The sequence below is a fragment of the Oncorhynchus tshawytscha genome, linkage group LG05 (assembly GCF_018296145.1).
Source record: "Oncorhynchus tshawytscha isolate Ot180627B linkage group LG05, Otsh_v2.0, whole genome shotgun sequence".
Classification (NCBI taxonomy): domain Eukaryota; kingdom Metazoa; phylum Chordata; class Actinopteri; order Salmoniformes; family Salmonidae; genus Oncorhynchus; species Oncorhynchus tshawytscha.
This window is the reverse complement of record NC_056433.1, coordinates 62,335,097-62,359,815: the sequence shown is the minus strand read 5'-3', so window position 1 is coordinate 62,359,815 and position 24,719 is coordinate 62,335,097. Positions and strand designations below refer to the sequence as shown.

Genomic DNA, 24,719 nt, shown 5'->3' with positions numbered 1-24,719 from the left:
TGCCCTCGGTTTTTCTTGCGAGAGTGCAGTCACTGGAGAACAAACTGGATAAGCTCAGTTCGAGTCTTTTCCGCCGACGGGTCCTAAAACTGTAATATCCTATGTTTCCAAGACATAGTGGAAATAAGACATGGCTATACAACTATTTGGTTTTTCTACTAAGCTGCAGGACTGGAATATGTCCCGGGATTCATCTGATAACATTGTGTAAACCACATCAGTAATGAGCTTCATTAATAAGTGCATCGACAATGTTGTCCCCACAGAAACCATGGATTACAGGCAGCAACCACACAGAGCTAAAAGGCTAGAAGTGCCACTTTCAAGGAGTGGGACATTAATCCGGACACGTATAAGAAAAACTGCTATGACCGCTGATGAGTGAAACAGGCAAAGCGTCCATACAATGAGTACAAATCCTACGCCAGCGCCGACGCTCGGCGGATGTAGCAGGGCTAGCAAATTTCTATGCTTGCTTCGAGGCAAGCAACACTGAACCATGCATGAGAACACCAGTTGTCACGAACGGCTGGGTGACCTTGCTTACTGTAGCTGATGTGAGTGACACCTTTAAACACGTTAACATTCACAAAAAGGACTAGGGACGCATACTCAGGGGTGTGTGCTCAGTCCCCTCCTGTCCTCCCTGTCCAGCCTCGACTGCGCACGACTCCAACGCTATCAAGTTTGTTGATGATAATGGTAGTAGGACTGATCGACGACGAGGCAGCCTATAGGGACTGGCAGTGTGGTGCCAGGACAACAATTTCTACGGATGGCCGAACTTCCTGCCATCCCGGACCTCTATACCTGGCGGTGTCAGAGGAAGGCCCAAAAGGCCCCAAGCCATAAGACTACTAAAACAAGACTGCTAAATAGCGATCAAATGGCTTCCCGGACTACCTGCATTGAACCTTTTTTGCTCTAACGCTCTTGCACTAACTGTGCACACACAATATATATCCTGTTGCCTAGTCAATGTACCCCTACCTATATGTACATGGCTACCTCAGTTACCTTGTACCCCTGCACATCGACTCAGTACTGGTTCTCCCTTTATATAGCAATCTTACTTTTACTCGTTTTGTTAAAATCGGTAATCACTGTGTATTTATTCCTTGTGTCTATTTCAATTGATCTTAACTCTGCATTGTTGGAAAAGGTACATTCTTTTGGGGACAGGGCGGAAAGCATTTTAAAAAATTCATGGCAATTTAGCTAGTTAGCTTGCACTTGCTATCTAATTTAGCTAGCTTGCTGTTGCTAGTAAATTTGTCCTGGGATATAAACATTGAGTTGTTATTTTACCTGAAATGCACAAGGTCCTCTACTCCGACAATTAATCCACACATAAAACGGTCAACCAAATCATTTCTAGTCATCTCTCCTCCTTCCCGGCTTTTTCATCATTAAACTTATATGGTGATTGGCATCTAAACTTCCATAGTATTACCACAACGACCGGCAAAACAGATAATCTTTCAATCACCCATGTGGGTATAACCAATGAGGACATGGCACCTTTTACAGATACAAACAACAAAAAAGAAGCAGGCATGGTAAATGACTGAGATTTGGGTCTGTGTACAAAAGGGGAATTATTATTATTATTATTATTATTATTATTATTATTATTATTATTATTATATGCGTGGAGGGGAACACAGACACACACAAGTGTTTGCTCTCAGAGTTCACTGGGTCAGAGTGCACATTGCACGCTGGAAAGGAACAAAGCCTGACACCCAAATGCTCATGCATGCTCTCACACACACACACGAAAGAGGATCTGTATAAAACCTCAGAAAAGGGGAGAACAGGAAGAGGAGCGAGAGCAGTAGAGCCCCCTCTCATTGGAATAAAAGCAGGCAGAGCAGAGGGCGGCAGTATATATGGGCTGTTATTTTTCCATCACACAGTCATGATGGATTGATCCTTTCTTCTTTCCCACAAAGAACAGAACAATGTTACATTGTACGCTTCTGTCAGAGTGAGTGAGTGAGTGTGTGTGTATGTGTGTGTGGGGGGGGGCACTGTCTAATGGAAGAGGAGCAACAGCTGCGGCCTGAACAAACAGTTGCATCTCTTCAACCGCTACACACCTCTCATCCCTTTGCTCTTTCTCTCCCTCCCTGAAAGAGCCGCTCAAACCTCTCTCTGGGCCACCTCTCCTACAGAGCAACATGGCCAGGGGCCACACGCACACAATATTAATGTATTTTTCTCTTCACAGAAGACAAGTACATACAGGATGCATGGCCTTCCAAACACTCATTTCTATTGATTTTTTTTTTTTTTTTTTTAAATAGGCAAGGCATTGTTTCCACCAGTGTCTCCCAGCCTCCCCTCCCCCTTTCACACAAAGGAAACTAAAGTTGAAAAATATATCACGAACAGAAATAAAAAATGGATGGTGTTCAGAGATCAGTGGGAGGGGTTGAGTGGAGCTCAAGGGTGGGATTAAAAACAACTAATACTGTGTCCGTAAAATGTATATACAATGCATTCGGAAAGTATTCAGACCCCTAGACTCTTTCCACATTTTTTTTACAGCCTTATTCTATAATTATTTAAACATTTCTCCACCCCTCAATCTACACACAATAACCCATTATGACAAAGCATGAACAGGTTTTTAGAATTCCCATTTCGCATGGTCAGTCCTTTAGGTGCCTTTCGGCAAACTCCAAGCGGGCATTCATATGCCTTTTACTGAGAGGCTTCCGTCTAGCCTGATTGGTGGAGTGCTGCAGAGATGGTTGTCCTCTGGAAGGTTCTCCCATCCACAGAGGAACTCTGGAGCTGACCAAGGCCCTTCTCACCCCGATTGCGCAGTTTGGCCGGGCGGCCAGCTCTAGGAAGAGTCTTGGTGGTTCCAAACTTATTCCATTTAAAAATGGAGGCCACTGTGTTCTTGGGGACCTTCAATACAGTATAAATGTTTTGGTACCATTCCCCAGATCTGTGCGTCAACACAATCCTGTCTCGGAACTCTACGGACAATTCCTTCAACCTCATGGCTGGATTTTGCTCTAACATGCACTGTCAACTGTGGGATCTTATATAGACAGGTGTGTGCCTTTCCAAATCATGTCCAATCAAGTGAATTTACCACAGGTGGACTCCAATAAAGTTGTAGAAACATCTCAAGGAGGATCAATGGAAACAAGATGCACCTGAGTTCAATTTCGAGTCTCATAGTAAAACGGTCTGAATACTTACGTAAATAATTTGTTTATTATTAATCAAATTTGCAAAAAAAAAAAAAAGTTTTCGCTTTGTCATTATGGGGTTGAGTGTAGAATGTAGATCTTTTTTTTATCCATTTTAAAATAAGGCTGCAACAAAATGTGGATAAAGTCAAGGGGTCTGAATACTTTCTGAATGCACTGTAGGTTCAGAACTTGTGAAACAGCTTGGTTAAAAATATGGCAAAATAGAAAAGGAATAAAAAAAGGATACTAAAGAAACTTCCAGAAACGTTCCTCAGAGTGGAAGAGCATGTTTATCCAGTTCCCTGCATGTCCAAACCTGCCTCAGTTGTAGAGGAAGCACACACACACTCAGTGGTCATGCCTGTGAAAGACACTTCTGCCATCTCGTCTCGCTCCATTCAGAATGAATCTCAGTGACACACAAGTCATCTCAAGTTTCTGACACACCATCAACATTCACTGCATGTCTATACCCAACAGGCAGAGAGAAAGCGTGGGAAGGAACAGAGGTGGGGAGAGAGGTGGTAAGTGTCGTTTTCTTTAAAATCACAGGCCCATAGTAAACCTGAGAGGATATCACAAGGGAAGAAGAGGACAAAGCGTCGTATGTACACGTGCGTGCGTCCTCCTTGGCTCTATAGGGCAGACAGTGAGCTGAGCTTTTATCTGATGATCCTCTCTCAGGGCTCTGGACCAAGTTCACAGCTTTCCATGACACAACCAGCTAACAGCTCAGCTCACCCGGACAGGCCAGCAGTGGTGAGCCGAGCCACAGGGACCAGACACACTGCAGGGTGACAGAGGGCTGGGTGGTTACTACCCAAGGTAAGGCCCTCATGGGTTCTAGAAGGAGGGAGATTAGTGTCAATACAGGAGTAAGCTTAACTGTTTTCAATCCCAAGTGTTTCTTTCTCTCACTGCGGGTTTTTGCGGTCGTCTGCATTTCAGAGCCCAAGCTAAGGTCAGTGCAGTGAGTAGTAATGCCCAGTAAAGTAATTGTTATACTTTCACCCATTGGTCTTGAGTGTGAACAGTGGCATCACAGGTCCCTGGAGAATCCCTTGCTAGACATGTGCCCATCAGGATGTAAAACATGTTACACACCATCTTGGTCAGGTTCCCTCCCAACTGTGTGTCTGTGCTCTTTGGGGTGTGAAGACATCTACAGACGGAGCGCAAATTTATGTTATAAACCGACGCCTCCTACACAGGCCAGGGAGACTGAGTAGAGTAGTACAAAGAAAATCTGGAGAAAGGGGCTTCCAGTTCACTTCAAATAGGTGCACTTCACTCACAGGGTAATCTGAGGCTCTAAAAGGGAAATCTGGGCAAGCCAAGAGGGTCTCTAATGATAAAGACACAGGAGTAGTATTCCAGGCTTGGTTCTCTTTGGGGAAAATAAATGTTTAAACCCAGGTTCATTTCTATACAAATAAAATAGTTATTTGTTACATGCTGTGTAGACTAACAGTGAAATGATTACTTTCCAGGTCTCGAAATTCCCGGCAGCAGTAATGCCCATATAAAAAATAATCCATGCTTTGCAGCCAAAGTGGCCATTATGTCTTTGGACTGAATATAATAATTATAATTCGCTTCTCCCGGCTGCCAATCGCCCTGCTCCGAAGCACTTATCACACATGGCTCTCTCAGATCTCAATTCTTATTAGCCAATGCACGTCATGTGATCGTGTCCTCAGGCGTCGCAGCGCCGAAGAAGGCCTACAAGTGAAGACTGATACGTCAGGGATGGAACGGTGCATGTCCTTATCAAATTCCGAGGCGCATATTGAAGTTAGACATTTCCTCTGGCAACAAGATGAGTAGAGAACAGAAAGAGCATTAGCCCATGTCAATCTACTATCCCCCATAGTTACCCAACATTATCTATTGGTCAGCTTGTCATTCTGTGTCAGAAATAACTGTCTGGGACAGTTGTGGGATGATAGATTCCAAATTCATACAACCACTGTACATCAACAATACCTTTAAAAGCAATGAGGCTTCTGCAACAGAGCTGAAGGTTTAGCTTAAAAATGTTCATAAATTATTTCTTCACATAAGCAGTGAATGTGTGCACCGCAGTAGGCTATACATGCAAATGTTCCCAAATGCAATTGGCGGGGGAAAAAAAGTTCTCAACAGCCCAGGTTTCATGTGACAAATGAAAATATATTTCAGAATGAGGGAAGATAAAGATGAAACAACTGGCTAATATGACTAAGATTGTGTCCACGGCTGCTGGACAAAAAAAAAAAGTTTTTTGAAAACCAATAGGACATGAGAGAAATAACCTACTGGTTTCAATGACATATGAGGAAGGGTTTATAAAATAATTTCCTCTGCATTCCTATGGTAGGAATATGGCCAAGAACAGCCAGGTTTTAAACAATTACGTTTAAAATAGTTTCAAAAGGTAGACTGCCTCTGCTCAGATTGCAATGATGTGGTGTGCAACAGGCACTGGCTTTTCTCACCCATCTGTGCGACAGAATAAAGCCTTTAGATGTTAATATTAATTATATATATTTGTCAAAATATGACTGGCGTTAATGCTGTAATTACAGTATAGGCTTACCACAAAAAATGAATGAGGCAAGTGGAAGAAAGTAAGGAATTTGTCTAATCGGCCCCGAATTAAAAACCAAAATTGGTTAAAACTTCTTCGGGATTGGTGTCCTGTCCACGGGACAGTTGAGCTAACGTAGGATCATGCGATTAGCATGAGGTTGTAAGTAAATAACAAATAGCAATGGCAAGTATAAAAAAAAAAATAGCATAGCTATATACATGGTTACACATGGGATAAACAAACGCACAGTCAATAACACAATAGAAAAAGCTGTTTACAGTTTGTGCAAATGAAGTAAAAAGGCAATAAAAAGAGGTCGACCGATTAATCGGAATGGACGATTAATTAGGGACGACTAAGTTTCCATAACAATCGGAAATCGGTATTTTTGGGCGCAGATTTGACAAAAATAAAATCCAGCTTTACTAAGTCTTTATTTAACTAGGCAAGTCAGTTAAGAACACATTCTTATTTTCAATGACGGCCTACGAACTTTGGGTTAGCTGCCTCGTTCAGGGGCAGAACGACAGATTTTCACCTTGTCAGCTCAGGGGATCCAATCTTGCAGCCTTACAGTTAACTAGTCCAACGCAATAACGACTTGCCTCGCTCTCGTTGCATTCCACAAGGAGACTGCCCGTTACGCAAATGCAGTAAGCTGAGGTAAGTTGCTAGCTAGCATTAAACTTATCTTGTAAAAAACAATCATAAACACCAGTTAACTACACATGGTTGATAATATTACTAGATATTATCTAGCGTGTCCTGTGTTGCATATAATCTGACTGAGCATACAAGTATCTAAGTATCTGTGGTAGGCAGAAGCAGACGCGTAAACATTCATTCAAACAGCACTTTCGTGCGTTTTGCCAGCAGCTCTTCGTTGTGCGTCAAGCATTGTTTATGACTTCAAACCTATCAACTCCCGAGATTAGGCTGGTGTGACCAAAGTGAAATGGCTGGCTAGTTAGTGCGCGTTAATAGCGTTTTAAACTTCACTCGCTCTGAGCCTTGGGGTGGTTGTTTCCCTTGCTCTGCATGGGTAACACCGCTTCGATGTGGTGGCTGTTGTCGTTGTGTTGCTGGTTCAAGCGAGGAGAGGGGCGGAAGCTATACTGTTACACTGGCAATATTAAAGTGCCTATAAGAACATCCAATAGTCAAAGGTTAATGAAATACAAATGGTAGAGAGGGAAATAGTCCTATAACTTAAACCTAAAACTTCTTACCTGGCAATATTGAAGACTCATGTTAAATGGAACCACCAGCTTTCATACGTTCTCATGTTCTGAGCAAGGAACTGAAACGTTAGCTTTCTTACATAGCACATATTGCACTTTTACGTTCTCCTCCAACACTGGTTTTGCATTATTTAAACCAAATTGAACATGTTTCATTATTTATTTGAGGCTAAATTGATTTTATTGACATATTATATTAAGTTAAAATAAGTGTTCATCCAGTATTGTTGTAATTGTCATTATTACAAATACATGTTTTTTTTTTTATTTTTTTTTTTTTTAAATTGGCCGACTAGTTGGTATCGGCTTTTTTGGTCCTCCAATAATCGGTATCGAAAAATCATAATCGGTCGACCTCTCGTGGAGAATTACAATTTAGCAAGTAACACTGGAGTGATAGATGTGCAGATGTGCAGGAAGAAATACTGGTGAGCAAAAAAGCAGAGAAACAAAAACAAATATGAGATGAGGTAGGTAGTTGGATGGGCCATTTACAGATGGGCTGTGTACAGCTACAGCTATCGGTAAGCTGCTCTGTCAGCTGATGCTTAAAGTTAGTGAGGGAGATGAGTCTCCAGCTTCAGTGATTGTTGGAATTCGTGTGCAGGCATAAAAGTTGGTATAATTTACTCGGTAGTCTACAAAATGAGACTGTTGTGGTTCTTAGCCATTTACATTGGGTATTGCGTGTAAGCCAGTGACAAAATAACATTGAATCCAATTTTTAATGCATGCTGTAAAAACAAAAAATGTGGAATAAGTCAAGAGATGTGAATACTTCCTGAAGGCACTGTACAGTATGTACATATGTAGGGTTAAAGTGACTAAGCAACAGGATAGATAAGGCAGCAGCAGGTAGACATTTGATTAGCTATTTAGCAGTCTTATGGCTTGGAAGTAGAAGCTGTTCAGTGCTCTGTTCGTTCCAGACTTGGTGCACTGGTACTGCTTGCCGTGCGGTAGCAGAGAGGACAGTCTATGCCTTGGGTGGCCTTCGTCTGACACCGCCTGGTATAGAGGTCCGGGATGGCAGGGAGCTCTGCCCCAGTGATGTTGTGAGCCGTAGTTACCACCCTCTATAGCGCCTTGCGGTCAGGTGCCTTGCAGTATCCGTACCAGGTGGTGATGTAGGCAGGCAAGATGATCTCAGCGGTGCAGCTGTGGAACTTTGAGGATCTGAGGGGCCATGCCAAATCTTTTCAGCCTCCTGAGAAGGAAGAGGAGCTGTCGTGCTCACTTCACAACTGTGTGGACCATGTTAATTGCTTAGTGATGTGGACACCGAGGAACTTCAAGCTCTTGACCCACAGCGCCATTGACGGGGGTGTGCTCACCCTTACGTTTCCTGTAGTCCACGATCAGCTCCTTTGTCTTACTGACGTAGGAAGGAAGATAGTCTGTCGGCTTTGAAGAGCCCAGGGTACTAATTGCTCAAAGACTGGTCTGTCATTGCTCAATGTAAACCGTGATTAGTCTCCACCCTACTGTGATATGTGGATGTGGAAGTGAAAGTCGATAAACATTCTCCTGAGTGACAGCCCAACGGCTAAGCTGGCAGACAGACTAGTACAGGACCCATGGGCCCTCGACCACGGGGCATGGGCACAGAACATAACCTTCTGCTATCACAGTGACACATTCCGGTCCACACATTTTCATGCATACACCCCCCTTCATTCAGTCAGGCATTATCAATACAGACACCCACTTCAGTAGGCAGCCAGCACCATCAGACACCCCACATACACCCAGTCACACAACCTACCAGTCTCCAGATATGAATAGTCCAAAACGGGCTTTAAAGTGACATGATGGAACATTGTAGGATCATAAGGAAACAAAAAGGTGCTTTGTGAGTTCTGTCTTTACCTGACACCAGACGTTACTTGGGCGACAGGAGGGACAGGCAGCATCAGTCAGTGGAATAGACAGACGAAGGCGGAGAGATAGCGAGAGAAACCTCCTGCTGTTGGACCATTGAGTCTAGTTAGACTTAATGACACAGGCCAGAAGGAAAAAGACTGAGTAGGATGAAGATCCCCCTCATGTCTTCAGTCTCATAAGGCTGCCCCGTCCCCAGCCAATAGAGACGGGTTGGTTGTTCAGCAACAAAAACCAAACACGCACAAATCTAGAGGGCAAGATAGACAGGGTTGGCTTAGAATTGTTGACAACATGTCAACTTTTTTTTGTCAAATTTGCACAATGAGCACTTGTCTCAAATACAGTCACAGTTGGTATCAAGAACTAGATGAAACTGTTTGTCGCTATCTGGCCATCCAGAATCACAACAACTCATGGACTACTGCCCCGTTGAAAAGCGTGCATCGTGTGATGTCAGCTAAAGCCATCATAGATGAGCCAGCCTCCAGCTTAATTTAAAATACCAATACAGAGACACAGACAGACACACATGGACCAGGAGGACACGTAAAGTACTTGAGAAAGACCCTCCGCCAAGGGACAAAACCCAGAAACCTGAGACAGACCAGGGCACAGACATCTGAGTCGGACGCACGTCTTGTAGCGCATACACACATGGGTATTGTGCAAAAATGTGATCGGAAAAAGGCCAATTCAAGCAAACAAGTCAGTTTAAATGATGAGACACTGATGCAAGATAGAGATTCCGGTGAAACTTTAATTTACTAACGCTTGATCAAATCTCTGACTGTGACCAATATGTCTGCTCTGACTATACTGTACACTACATAGCAGCCACCTTCTGCATGAGATCAATCAGCACTGGCCAGCAAAACAAAGCTTTTAGCTGTAATATTCCTGTGTCAAACCAACACTTATAATTACAGATAGAAAGAATGGCAGCTGTCAAACAGTCCTGTGGGCAGCAGCAGAGTAACTGTGGATTAGCCTTCTGCCAGATGCTCACTCTGTTGTGTTAACAAACTATCATGACATTCAGTTTGATGCACGCGTTAATGGGAGCAGAAACAAACAGGAAAATATTAAAGCCCTTTCTGATTGACTCTCAAAGATATGGTAACTTGGGATCACTTCTGTAAACAACCAACATCTCAATCACTTTGATAAAAATCTAACTTTTGATTCTTCATGTCTGAGACCAAAGCTCAGCCTCACACCAAAGCAACTCATTCATTGCCCAGGGAGTGGAACACTGTTTAACTGCACGTCTTAATTTTTTATATACAGTACACTTTAGCAGGTGGGCTATTTAACATGGTGCGGCCTAAAGGACATTTTCCATCTTTACACAAACCCTTTACTCATCTCACACAGTTTGTCTACTCTATTGTCACTGTAAACGAGTCAGCAGGTAGCCTAGCAGTTAGTGTTGGGCCAGTAACCGAAAGGTTGCTAGTTCGAATCCCAGAGCCGATAAGGTGAACAATCTGTTGATGTGCCCATGAGCAAGCCCACTTGCTCCAGGGTCACCTTTGATAATGGCTGACCTTGGCTGTGACCCCACTCTCTAATGGTGTCTCAGGGGGACTTGGGATGAGCAAGAAATGCATTTCACACATGTAAAATATACATGAGTAAAATGTGTCAATCCAAACAAACAAGAACATACCAAATTATTTTTATCAGGTCACGTAGAAGCAAATTGCATAAGAAATATCTTGCTGCGTTTTGTAAAGGCAGATCTAAAATCATTCTTATTGTAATTTCTGCTCAGACTAATACTATGTTTCAGTTTCACTCCTCCACGGATGAGAATTCAGGAATGGGCATTCTATCAGCAGATCGGTCAGAACGCTGTGTGTTGCTACTTTTCTCCACTATTCTTCTCAGTGCAGTCTACTTTTCTCTGGTAAATGGAAAGACTAAGTTAGGAAATGTAGCTGGCTACATTCTTTCTATGATAAACAGAAATGATGACCATGCATCATTCTTGGAAAAAACACCATGCTTTTTTATTGTAGGCACATTTACTTGTGTGGCAGCTGGCCAAGTAACGTTCACATCTGTGGTCATCTGATTAAGTGATTTTTTAACCTTTATTTAAACTAGGCAAGTCAGTTGAGAACAAATTCTTATTTACAATGACGGCTTACCCCAGACCCTAACCCAGGCGACACTGGGCCAATTGTGTGCTGCTGGGACTCCCAATCACAGCCTGTTGTGATACAGCCTGGAATCGAACCAGGGTCTGTAGTGATGCCTCTTGCAGTGAGATGCAGTGGCTTACACCGCTGCGCCACTTGGGAGCCCTAATGAATGAAGATTTTCTCTGACGAATGTGTTGCACAAATGTATTTTCTGTCAAGGAAAAGTATAGTTGCATGCCCCTGATAACTCTATTGAAGCAAAAACCAAACACTTGAATTTCAATATAAAATGCAGGTGAAAATGTTTAAAATGCAGATTTCTGAACTCTAACATGACCACTCCCTCTTCCACACAAATAAATGTACAAAAACTAATTTAGTAGAACTGTGCAGATGAAAACTTTGGTAACGATATTACGGTAAAATTTCACTCAGGTTATGCGACCACGTTATTCAAACACTTTTAAAAAATATATCTTCTCCGAATTCAGATTCAAAGATGTCTGCAGAAAAAAAGGGATGTCAACAATGACATGGCAGCTTGAGTTTGAAAATATCCCTTTTGGTTATTTAACTACAAATCAAGTTGTATTTGTCCCCTGCTTCATAAACAACATGTTTAAATTAACAGTGAAATGCTTACTTAAGTGAAGTGGATTTACACCCGGTAATGGAATTACATCATGGGTTCCTGATCTGTACTACACAGAAATGCATAATTATGGATAGAAAATGTCATATTTCACAAGTTTGGACATCACAGCAGAGCACAATAGCATACAGTACTCAGCTGTCCAAACTTGTGAAACATACGTCTATGACAGGTTCAGATTTTGTCCAGTCTGGTCCGTCTGGACATTAACATCACGGCCAGAGTGAACTACTTTTCAACATCAGTCAGTGCGCAGTGGGTGATGCTGGTTAAAGCAAATGGAAAGGGGGCTGATGGATAAGTGTCAGTAAGAGGTGACATTAACTGGAGCGAGAGAGAGAAGAAGGGATTGTCCAGACTGTTTTAAAACTACTCGTTTGACCACCAGACAACAGAAAGAAAACCGTTACCTGCTGAAGATAACAGTATGCCAGTGGAGGGGAGGACAGTTACAAGTGACCCAACTGTGGTTTGTGACTATTATGATTTCCCAATGCAGCCAATTCAGTTGCAGTAATTCAATTAAATTTTTTTAGTTACCAGTAATGGAATTATGAGTTTTAATCACTTAATTCATATAAGTAAAATCACTAACTAATTGGTAGGTCTAACATTTCTTGTTAATTCTGAACTTTCATTATCCTCCTCCTCATGAGGGAGAGAAATTAGAAAGGATCTTTAAAGATGTGGGTTTTTGGTAACGAAATTAGAAGGTACAAAGCAATATTTCCTGAATTTACATCAGATAAACAACTTCTAACTAAAATATACTAAACTAAATATTTTAAAAAGTGTTGATAATGGTAGGCAGGGGTCTTTACATACATTTCTGATACCTTAAGGCTTTCCGGTCAATCTTTTCTGAAAACCCCTTTGCATCCGTTTATCCAGAAATCAAGTCTTTACTAATGATATATTTTTATAAATCCAAGATAAAAATGTGTATATATATATAAAAAAAAAATATTATTTTTATCTATATCTTCATTTCCCAATAATATAGATTTAGCCGTCATTTGACACCCAATTTGATATGCTACTATGAAATTCATACGTTGGTGCACATGGGTCCTTTTCGATGAAAATGCGAGTAGATGAAGGCATGGTTTTTACTGGGTAAACGGAATTTGGCCTGCATGGCCTGTGTAGGCTTGACTGAAATGTGTTGCTATGTAGTCTCTTTGGCTTTGCCCAGCCAGAGTGACTATTGGCTAGCAATATATAAAATATAATTAAAACAATAAAACATGGCTCATATAGCTAATGATGTGTGACATAAGATGTCCTTGACTGTGCATTACAAATAACATTAATTAGCCAACGAACACTATCACTCTTTGGGATCAATTATATTGACCCACGGTCATGCTTTTTGACTGGTATTTTGCTGTAGCGCTAGCTAGCGAGAGAAACACTTATGCCGACATATCCTACAAGAGGCAGACACCACGATGTTGATGCCAACCCGCCATTAAATGTTAATCCATTCGTATTGAAACGGCTGTCTGACTAGGTTGATGATTCTTACACGTGTATAAACTAAAGGCCTTTGCATCTCCCTAAACAAAGTGTTGTGGCTTTTCAGACTATCCTCCCACAGCAGTAACCTAACGTAGCAGGAGTGAACAAAAAATAAAACGATAACTAGTTATGTTTAAATCCAAGGGTGTGAATAAAACCCCAATGAACGCCCCACCCAATACCCTCCCCGGATCTGGGCGGGTTCTGAGTCCCGAGCAAAGCTACGAGGCCGTTTCAGTGGTCATTAGCTAAGCGCTAACAGCACGCCGGGAACAACACGCGCAAATCACCGTTATTAACAAGCTAACTGGCTAACCTACAAAGCACAAATTGCAACGAGATTAGATGGCGGTTGCTAACTAGTTAGGTCACAGGCTAGCTAGCTAACTTAGAAAAAAATGTTGACTACTGTGTGACAAGACAAACGAGAACATTGTATAAGACAATGAGGGCGAGAACTAGCTAGTTAGTTACTACGACAGATAATACTATTCAACTCAACTCTTTACTTTAACCTTGAAAATAGAAAGCTTACGTTAGTCTAGTTGCTAACGTTAGCTAATCTTCCGCGCAAATTGATGTAGATTCAGGGAAGCTGCTACACCTATAATAGCTTACGAAAACAGACATAGAACACTCACCACACTGAGATGGGTGCCAGGTCCCTCTTTTCTGGTGAAACACTCGTTTCGTTGTGGCAGCAGATTTCAGAAGCGCCTAAAGGCAGTGTGCTTTGCAACAGCTGTGATCTGTTTTGAATGAGGGTTGAGCAGACACAGCAAATGGGAGGGGTTTAGCTAGTTCTCCCGCCCTCGCCTTTTCTGGTGCCACAAGCTTTTTTAAAGTCAGCTTTTCACACCTGTATTGTACAGCATTTGTTCATTATTATTTTCAAAATTCTTCAAGCTCTGTCAAATTGGTTGTTGCTAATTGCTAGACAACCATTTCCAGGTCTTGCCATACATTTTCAAGTAGATTTAAGTCAAAACTGAAACTCTCCCACTCAGGAACATTCACTGTCTTCTTGGTAAACAGCTAAAGTGTAGATTTGGCCTTACGTTTTAGGTTATTGTCCTGCTGAAAAGTACATTAATATCCCAGTGTCTGGTGGAAGGCAAACTGAACCAGGTTTTCCTCTAGGATTTAGCCTGTGCTGAGCTCCATTCTGTTAATTTCTTTATCCCCAAAAATTCCCCAGTCCTTAACAATTACAAGCATACCCATAACATGATACAGCCACCACTATGCTTGAAAAAATGAAGTGGTACTCAGCTGTGTTATATTGAATTTGCCCCAAACATAACACTTTGTATTCAAGACATAAAGTTAATTTATCACATTTGTACTTTTCATGCAGTCAATTAGGTTATGATTGTGGAGTAACTACAATGTTGTTGATCTATCGTCGGTTTTCTCCTATCACAGCCACTAAATTCTGTAACTGTTTTAAAGTTACCATTGACCTCATGGTGAAATCCCTGACCGGTTTCCTTCCTTTACAGCAGTGGTTCCCAAACTTTTTATAGTCCCGTACCCCTTCAAGCATTCAACCTCCAGCTGCGTACCGTACCCCCTTCAGCACCAGGGTCAACGCACTCTCAAATGTTGTTTTTTGCCATCATTGTAAGCCTGCCACACACACTATACGATGTGTTTATGAAACCTAAAACTGAGTGTGAGTTTGTCACAACCCGGCTCGTGGGAAGTGACAAAAAGCTGTTATTAGGACCAGGGCACAAATAATAATATAATAATCAATAATTTTACTCTTTATTTAACCATCTTACATTTAAAACCTTGTTTGTTCATCAACAATTGTGAATAACTCACCACACATTAATGAGAAGGGTGTGCTTGAAAGGATGCTCATAACTGCAATGTTGGGTTGTATTGGAGAGAGTCTCCATGTTAAATAATTTTCCACACACAGTCTGCCTGTATATAGTTTTCTTGCTAGTGAGGGCCAAGAATCCACTCTGACATAGGTACGTGGTTGCAAATGGCATCAGTGTCTTAACAGTGCGATTTGCCAAGGCAGGATACCCTGAACGCAGCCCAATCCAGAAATCTGGCAGTAGCTTCTGATTAAATCAAATTTCCACAGAACCGCTTGTTGCAATTTTGATGAGGATCTCTTGTTCAGATATCAGTAAGTGGACTGGAGGCAGGGCATGAAGGGATAACGAATCCGGTTGTTTGTGTCATCCATTTCAGAAAAGTTCCTGCGTAATAGCGCACCCAACTCACTCAGGTGCTTCGTTATATCACATTTGACGTTGTCAATAAGCTTGAGTTCATTTGCCCCCCAAAAATCATACAATGATGGAAAGACCTGTGTGTTGTCCTTGTTAATGCAGACAGAGAAGAGCTCCAACTTCTTAATAATAGCCAAAATGTTGTTCCGCACATTATATATAGTTGCAGAGTCCCTGTAATCCTAGATTCAGATCATTCAGACGAGAAAAAATTAAATTAAATGACAAGTGAAAATTATGGTCAGTAAAGAAAACTTGAAGCTCGTCTCTCAATTAAAAAAGTGTGTCAATAGTTTGCCCCTAGATAACCAGCGCACTTCTGTATGTTGCAAAATGTTACATGGTCGCTACCCATATCATTGCATAGTGCAGAAAATACAGGAGAGTTCAGGGGCCTTGCTTTAACCATTGTCACTGTAGCATCCAAAACATATTTCAAGCTGTCAGGCATTGCCTTGGCAGCAAGAGCCACTCGGTGGATGCTGCAGTGTAACCAAGTGGCGTCGGGAGAAATGTGTTACCACTCCACTATGTCTCCCTGTCATGGCTTTTGCGCCATCAGTACAGATACCAACACATCTTGACCACCAAAGTCCATTTGATGTCACAAAGCTGCTCAGTACTTTTAAAAAATCCTCTCTTGTTGTCCTGGTTCCCAGTGGTTTGCAGAAGAGGATGTATTCGTTATTTGACCCCCATAAACATATACCAGGAGCTGTACCAGGCCCGCCACGTCTGTTGACTCATCCAGTTGTAGTGCATAGAATTCACTGACTTGTATGCGAAGCAGTAATTGTTTCAAAACATCTACTGCCATGTCACTGATGCGTGGTGAAACAGTGTTGTTTGATGAAGACATTGTCTGTATAGTTTTTTTGGCCTTTTCCCCCAGCATTGTCCCAGCCATATCCAGGGCAGCAGGAAGAATTAAGTCCTCCACAATAGTGTGGGGCTTGCCTGTCCTAGCCACTCGGTAGCTCACCATATAAGAAGCTTCTAGCCCCTTCTTATTCATGGTATCTGTTGCTTTTATACATGTCTTACTACTCAAAAGTCGTGTTAATTCTCACTCAAAAAACTCCTGTGGCTTATTTTTCAAATTGACATTTTTTTGTTTCTAAAATGTCTGCGCAAGAGTGAAGGTTTCATTGAGTTGTGAGATAGTACTTTTGCACATATAACACACTGTGGCTGAGGAAAGGTACTACTCCCAATATCAGTGAACCCCAAATCAATGCAGTTCTCATCGTATTTGCACCTCTTCGATGGTCCAACATCCCTGTCTGTTCTTCAGTGCTTTCCCGGGTAAGAGGGCAGTCGCTCTTCGGCTGCATGAGATTCACAACTGTCAGTGTTCATGCTAGCTGGGCTAACAACAAATGAAGAATTACTGATGCTAGCATTGGATGTGCTCGTGGAAGCAGAACAACTTGTGTCATCGACAGGTGCAGGTGTAGTACTGCTGGTAGTGGCAGTACTACCAGTAGAGCTGGTGTGTCTCTCTATGGACGCAGGCCTTACTAAATGGACTGCTTGAAAATGTGAAAACATTTTTGTAGATAGATATATATATATATATATACACATTTTACTATATATATTTTTTTATTTTGATGGTAATCACATTTTTATTTGGCTTACCTCCGACGGCATTGCACGAACCCCAGTTTGGGAATACCTACTCTTCGGTAACTGAAGTAGGAAGGATGCTTGTATCTTTGTAGAGACTGGGTGTATTGATACACCACCCAAAGTTTAATTAATAACTTCCCCATACTCAAAGGGATATTAAATGTCTGCTTTTTCATTTTTTACCCATCTACCAATTGGTGCCCTTTCCAAGGCATTGGAAAACCTCCCTGGGCTTTGTGGCTAAATCTGTGTTTGAAATTCACTGCTTGACTAAAGGACCTCACATATACAGTTCAAGTCGGAAGTTTACATACACTTAGGTTAGAGTCATTAAAACTAGTTTTTCAACCACCACAAATTTCTTGTTAACAAACTATAGTTTTGGCAAGTCGGTTAAGACATCTACTTTGTGCATGACACAAGTAATCTTTCCAACAATTGTTTACAGACAGATAATTTCACTTATAATTCACTGTATCACAATCCCAGTGGGTCAGAAGTTTACATACACTAAGTTGACTGTGCCTTTAAACTGCTAGGAAAATTCCAGAAAATGATGTCATGGCTTTAGAAGCTTCGGATAGGCTAATTGACATCATTTGAGTCAATTGGCGGTGTACCTGTGGATGTACTTCAAGGCTTACCTTCAAACTCAGTGTCTCTTTGCTTGACATCAAAGAAAATCAGCCAAAACCTCAGAAAAAAAAATTGGAGACCTCCACAAGTCTGGTTCATCCTTCGGAGCAATTTCCAAACGCCTGAAGGTACCACATTCATCTGTACAAATAATAGTAATTAAGTATAAACACCATGGGACCGCGCAGCCGTCATTCCACTCAGGAAGGAGATGTGTTCTGACTCCTAGAGATGAAAGTACTTCGGTGCGAAAAGTGCAAATCAATCCCAGAACAGCAGCAAAGGACCTTGTGAAGATGCTGGAGAAAACAGGCACAAAATTATCTATATCCACAGTAAAACGAGTCCTATATCGACATAACCTGAAAGGCAGCTCACCAAGGAAGAAACCACTCCCCAAAACCGCCTAAAAAAAGCCAGACTACGGTTTGCAACTGCACAGGGGGCAAAGATCATACTTTTTGGAGAAATGTCCTCTGGTCTGATGAAACAAAAATATAATTGTTTGGCCATAATGACCATCGTTATGTTTGGAGGAAAAAGGGGGAGGCTTGCAAGCCAAAGAACACCATCCCAACCGTGAAGCACCAGGGATGGCAGCATCATGTTGTGGGGGTGCTTTGCTGCAGAAGGGACTGGTGCACTTCACAAAATAGATGGCATCAGGAAAATTATGTGGATACATTGAAGCAACATCCCAAGACATCAGTCAGGAAGTTAAAGCTTGGTCGCAAATGGATCTTCCAAATGGACAATGACCCCAAGCATACTTCCAAAGTTGTGGCAAAATGGCTTAAGGACAACAAAATTAAGGTATTGGAATGGCCATCACAAAGCCCTGGCCTCAATAATATAGAAGATTTGTGGGCAGAACTGAAAAAGCGTGTGCGAGCAAGGAGGCCAATAAACCTGACTCCGTTACACCAGCTCTGTCAGTAGGAATGGGCCAAAATTCACCCAACTTATTGTGGGAAGCTTGTGGAAGGCTAGCCAAAACGTTTGACCCAAGTTAAACAATTTAAAGGCATTTCTACCAAATACTAATTGAGTGTATGTAAACTGCTGACCCACTGGGAATGTGATGAAACAAATAAAAGTTTAAATAAATCATTCTCTCTACTATTATTCTGACATTTCACATTCCTAAAATAAATTGGTGATCCTAACTGACCTAAGACAGGGAATGTTTACTGGAATTAAATGTCAGGAATTGTGAAAAACTGAGTTTAAATGTATTTGGCTATGGTGTATAAATTTCTGACTTCAACTGTAAGTATTCAGAACCTTTGCTATGAGACTCGAAATTGAGCTCAGGTGCCTCCTGTTTCCATTGAGATGTTTCTACAACTTGATTGGAGTCCACCAGTGGTAAGTTCAATTGATTGGACATGGAAAGGCAAACACCTGTCTACATAAGGTCCCACAGTTGACAGTGGATGTCAGAGCAAAAACCAAGCCATGAGTTCGAAGTAATTGTCCGTAGAGCTCCGAGATAGGATTGTGTTGAAGCACAATTCTTAAATAGAAGTTTGGAACAACCAAGACTCTTCCAAGAGGTTTCCACCTGACCAAACTGAGCAATCGGGGGAGAAAGGCCTTGGTCAGGTAGGTGACCAAGAAACCAATGTTCACTCTGACAGAGCTCCAGAGTTTCTCTGTGGAGATGGGAAAACCTTCCCGAAGGACAACAATCTCTGCAGCAATCCACCAATCAGGCCTTTATGGTAGAGTGGACAGACGGAAGACCCTCCTCAGTAAAAGGCACATGACAGCCTGCTTGGAGTTTGCCAAAAGGTGCCTAAAGAACCATAAAACCCCAGATTATCTGGTCTGATGAAACAAAGATTAAACTCTTTGACCTGAATGCCTAGCGCCATGTCTGTTAGAAACCTGGCACCATCCCTACGGGGAATCATGGTGGTGGCAGCATCATGCTTTGTGGATGTTTTTCAGGGCAGGAACTAGGAGACTAGTCAGGAAAGATTAATGGAGCAAAGTACAGAGATCCTCAATGAAAACCTACTCCAGAGCGCTCAGGACTTCAGACGGGGGCAAAGGTTCACCTTCCAACAGGACAACGACCCTAAGCACACAGCCAAGACAACGCAGGAGTGGCTTCAGGTCGTCTCTGAATGTCCTTGAGTGGCCCAGCCAGAGGCTGGAGTTGAACCCAATCGAACAACTCCGGAGAGACCTGAAATTTGCTGTGCAGCAACGCTCCCCATCCCACCTGAAAGAGCTTGAGGGGATCTGCAGAGAAGAATGGGAGAAACTCCCCAAATACAGGTGTGCCAAGCTTGTAGCGTCAGTAATCGAGTAATCGCTACCAAAGGTGCTTCAACATAGTACTGAGTAAAGGGTCTGAATACTTATGTAAATGTGATATCAGTTTTTTATTTTTAATAAAATTACAAACATGTCTAAACCTGTTTTTGCTTTGTCATTATGGGGGGGCTATGAAAACAATTTTAGAATAAGGCTGTAACGTAATGAAATGTGGACCAAGTCAAGAGGTCTGAATACTTTCCGAATGCACTGTATATATGGAGACTGTTTAGTACCAAAAATAAGGGGTTAAGTACATGTAAAAAATATAAACATTTTCCTGATCTTATAACTCTCATAAAAAAGACAGACACTTTTTATGGAAAGACTGTTGTTCCATGTCGTGAATCTGTTAATTAAGCCCCTCCCCTGGCTTAGACAGGACAGGACTTAAGACTCTTATGGGTTAAACACTATTACTGCCCACAGAGTCCCTACAACTTATGACTCGTTAAACACATTTTTATTCCTGAACTTATTTAGGCTTGCCATAAAAAAGGGTTGAATTCTTATTGACTTAAGACATTAAACCTTTTCATTTTTTATTAATTTATAACCCCAAAAAATCTTAAAACATAATTCCCCTTTGACATTATGGGGTATTGTGGGTGTAAGCCAGTGACACAACTATTTAATACATTTTTAAATACATGTTGTAACACAACATGTGGAAAACATTAAGGGGTGTGAATACTTTCTGAAGGCACTGTACTTTGTACCACTGCATCAACTCGATACTGGTACCCTGGGTATATAGCAAAGTTATCATTACTCATTGTGTATTTATTCCGTGTGTTATTTTTCTATTTATTCCTCAAATTATTATTTTAGATCTTTTAACTTTCTATATTTTTTTCTCTCTGCATTTCTGGTAATGGTACAAAAGTAAGCACTTGACTGTTAGTCTACACCTGTTGTTTACAAAGCATGTGACAAATAGAATTTGATTTGCCATAAAATAAATGTTTAGAATTACAGGAAATTAGCTTAAACTGCAAATTTTCTCTCAGTCTCATGGCAAAATGTGTACAATAGCAGTAAATTAGCTCAGAGATTCTTGAAAGTCGGAACAATCCTTGTCCGACAGGAAAACTTTATTTGTAGTTATTTTGTTGCATTATTTGACCGTAAAATGTACATTTATGGTAATTTTATAAGGGAAAAGATTAGTTGATTTAATTTTCAAAATACTTTCAATATTATTAATTTCCATGTCAGCTCCATACCTGGAAATGCTCGTCCGGGGCAACAGATCCCAAAAAGTGTTCAAAAATAAAAAGTTAATTCCAATAATGGATATTAACTGAACAATTATCTCCTGTAGTTTCTTGCAATAGCTCCCTGTGACTTTATAGAATATTTCTCTCAAAACTCTGATTCCTAAAAGACTGTCAACTCTGTCAAATTTGTCTAAAATCCTAAATTAATCAAGAATGAGCAGGGTCAGCTATACCATAAGGACCCCTTATTCATGTCAATACATGTCATGCAACAAGACCACTCATGGTCTGTAAAGTGTTCTATTTTTGAAAGATTTAAAAACTAACAATACTGGAATCACCATGGGCACAACCATAAACTGTCAACTCCATATGGCTAATAAAGATACAATATGAATTTTGGTTAAAATACTTAATTAGGTTTTCCTAAAGCAACCGAAGAAAACAACATTTCTGTGTATACCACTTCAATTCTTAATTGTTTTTAATGACCTGCCCAGGGACTGCGGTTGAAAACTAGCCTGCTAGCTAAAACCGGCACTTTTACTGAAATGTTGATTACTGTGCACTGTCCCTGTAAAAATAAAATAAACTCAAATTAAGAAAAATGAAACAGTTGTCAACTCTGTCAGAGTGCTGAAAGATCTGATAGAATGGTTGTTTTTAATTGGGGATTTTTAAATGAATAATTCTCCATATTTTACAAATGGTTGTATTGAGCTTTTAGTTTTAGAGGCAAAAATGTCTGTTTTGAGTATTGGTTGTCAACTCCGTCACTGATAGAGTCCATATTTTTTGGTCAATATTCAAAATAAATGTTATCACGGTTTGTTAACATATGCGTAAACAATTGATGTATTTGGTTTGCTAAACATAAGGGATAACGTTTGCTTTATGTTGTTTTATGTTCTAAAACTAGAAAAACATGACAAATTGCGAACAAAATTAGCCCTAGAGCAATTAGTGCTATAAAACCAAACAAAACAAAAATAAGTTTAGAAAACTGTATTACATATCAGAATAATCACATTAGAATTAAACAATCAAGGCCTTTAAACACTTGGACAATAATTGTACAAATGAAATGCCTTTTATGGTATATAAAATAAAAGATGTTCCTTTACACGGTACTTTGGTCTATCGAAAAATATTTCAAATGTTGTTAATAAAGACATATTTGTGGGGAAAAGTTCAGATTGTCCTGTCTTTTAAGAATCTCAGACCTCTAAAACAGCAACATGTCCTCTCAGCCTCATGGCAAAATAGCAAAATTGCTATAATACCACACATTTTACCTCTCTACTCAGTCCCATCTGATTATTATATTTTGAACACAGCACAGAGGGGGATGAGCAAATGAAAGATAAGAAAATAAAACTCCTACACCAGCCCTGATTAACCAATACAGTAGATTTGCCATACCCCATAGCAGACTCATTTTCCTTGACTTTGACTCCATCTAGTGGCAGAACCAATTTACTTCCCAGATTGCTGCATTGTGACATGCTCAACTATGAACGGCACCCTTTTCTCACTGTCCATACAGGATGAGATACTCTCCATCATGGATTCCTAACTATAATGACACCACATGAACTGAGCTGTTTGTGGGAACTAATTTTAATCAGGTCAAGTTGTTGTCAATTTTCAGGCAGATGTGTTGGACTGAGAATGTGTACATGTCGAGATGGACAATCTCATATTGACAGAGTCGGTCCCCCATAGAGAAAAAAATACATGTACATGTATTACGAAGCAACATATAAACCATCCACACACAGGTTAAAACACACACGTGAATTCTTCAACCTTTGGCCAGCACTAAGCAGTCATGTCTATGTAGCATGTCAGGTTATACACACAGCCCAAGAGGAAGCACCACAGGACCCTGAACAATCATTCAAAACAAATTGCCCCTTTGGAACAAAGATTTATTGAAGAGACTTCCCTCTGACCAACCCCTTCATTCCCCAAACTTGAGCTGCCTCTCTTTCTCCTGGAAGTGAAGCTCTTTTGCCCTGTTCTTAAGTTCCTCTGCTTTCTTCTCGTCCTTCTCAGCCCCGTCCCCCAGTTTATACATACGACTGGCGTTGGCACAACCCCAGACGTGTCCTAGCTCACAGGCTCTTGTGGCATACCTCAGAGCCAGGCCCATGTCCTTACTCTGCTTCGGGGAGCCCTCGATATACATGGCACTAAGGTTGAAGCAGGAGGGTGCGAACCCCCCTGTACATGCCTTCTCATAGTACTGCCTAGCCACCCCCGGGTCAGGGCCGGCTTCCATGGCTCGACCGTCATGGGCGAGGAGACCCACGTTGTGACACGCGTCCACAGACTTCTTCCCGCCACTGCTGCAGGCCGCCATGAAGCAGGAGTAGGCCATTTTCAGATTCTCTGCAAATCCCCCTGATAGAGAGATTTAGAACATGTTGCGCTTGACCACTTGGGGGATGGATTCAGGGTCTCTCTGTATCAGTACTTATCATCCTAATATTTCTAATTAATAAGATGACTTGTCTTAAAACATTTGTCAAGCCAAAGCCATACTCTTTCTCTAATCAAATCTTTAAATCTTTTACTTGTCTAGTTGAGAAACGCAAATTGTTTCAGGCTTTGCTGTTGTAATCTGCTAGTGAATAGGATTAAGTTCAGTGGTGTACCTTTGCCTTGGATATAGTAAGCCCCGAGCTTGTAGCAGCTTTCACCATGTTTATTAGTCTCACAGTTGTGTTTGAGCACCTGGGCTGTAGACTCAAAGTTTTTCTTCACTCCCTCCATGTAGTCAGCAAGCCTTTGACACCCTGGCAGCAGAATACACGAGGTTAGCCACAATAATGAGTTAGACAGTGTGAAGGTTATAGTACTACATGAGGCATAAAGACACCTTAACACCAAGCACAATCAGTGGTTCAGAACCCCAGTTAGGGAACAGCAAATGATGGACCATTTGCTTAACATCACTCCCTTCAGCACTGTATAGGACAGTGCACTTCGCTCCTTACCTTCAGGGTCCTTCTCTCTGTAACACTGGTAGCTGAATTCCACACCTATGTTATCCAAATACTGCTTCACCTCTTTTTCGTCCTCAAAGTTTATGAGTCCAGACATGATTCAAACGGTGCAGTGTCCGAAAAAAACACTGTCTAAAATCAACACGTGTTAAAAAGTCCAGAACTTCCTTGTGACCTTGGTGTTGAACTGATGAGGTAACAATTTAAGAAAGAGCTCGTCTGGTCCCGTTGAAAAAAAACGTAAGCGTATTTAGAGATCACCTTGATAGTGGACAATGTGACGGACATGCAGTGAATTATAATCTATTTTCGTTTGGAATAAAAAAGGTAGAGATGCTCATTCCTGCTACTTTCTTCCTGGTTTTGTAATATACACGAAAGGGCTTCCGTAGTCCCGCCCCATCGACC

At 41.3% G+C, this 24,719-nt stretch overlaps 2 protein-coding genes across 6 annotated transcripts in view; both read right to left on the bottom strand.

Moving 5' to 3' along the window:
- Window positions 1-14,013, bottom strand: part of ralgps2 (Ral GEF with PH domain and SH3 binding motif 2) — a 139,493-nt gene extending 125,480 nt beyond the window's left edge. For all 5 annotated transcript variants that reach the window (XR_002953610.2, XR_002953611.2, XM_024421745.2 and 2 more), the window contains exon 1: window positions 13,874-14,013. The gene's annotated coding sequence lies outside the window, so the exon portion shown is untranslated. The remainder of the gene's footprint in view (window positions 1-13,873) is intronic.
- Window positions 14,014-22,902: 8,889 nt separating this feature from the next.
- LOC112251070 (cytochrome c oxidase assembly factor 7) lies at window positions 22,903-24,713 on the bottom strand. The gene is made up of 3 exons (XM_024421744.2): window positions 24,303-24,713; window positions 23,961-24,101; window positions 22,903-23,706 (listed from the first exon to the last, which is right to left on the bottom strand). The coding sequence occupies exons 1-3, from the start codon at window positions 24,406-24,408 to the stop codon at window positions 23,264-23,266; spliced, it is 690 nt and encodes a 229-aa protein (XP_024277512.1). The 5' UTR covers window positions 24,409-24,713; the 3' UTR covers window positions 22,903-23,263.
- Between the last annotated feature and the right edge of the window lie 6 nt (window positions 24,714-24,719).

Coding starts and splice junctions, on each gene's coding strand:
- LOC112251070 (XM_024421744.2), bottom strand. CDS start 24,408: ATGTCTGGACTCATAAACTTTGAGGACGAAAAAGAGGTGAAGCAGTAT. Junction 24,102..24,302: donor CAGAGAGAAGGACCCTGAAG/GTAAGGAGCGAA, acceptor TTCTGCTGCCAG/GGTGTCAAAGGCTTGCTGAC. Junction 23,707..23,960: donor TTACTATATCCAAGGCAAAG/GTACACCACTGA, acceptor TCTCTCTATCAG/GGGGATTTGCAGAGAATCTG.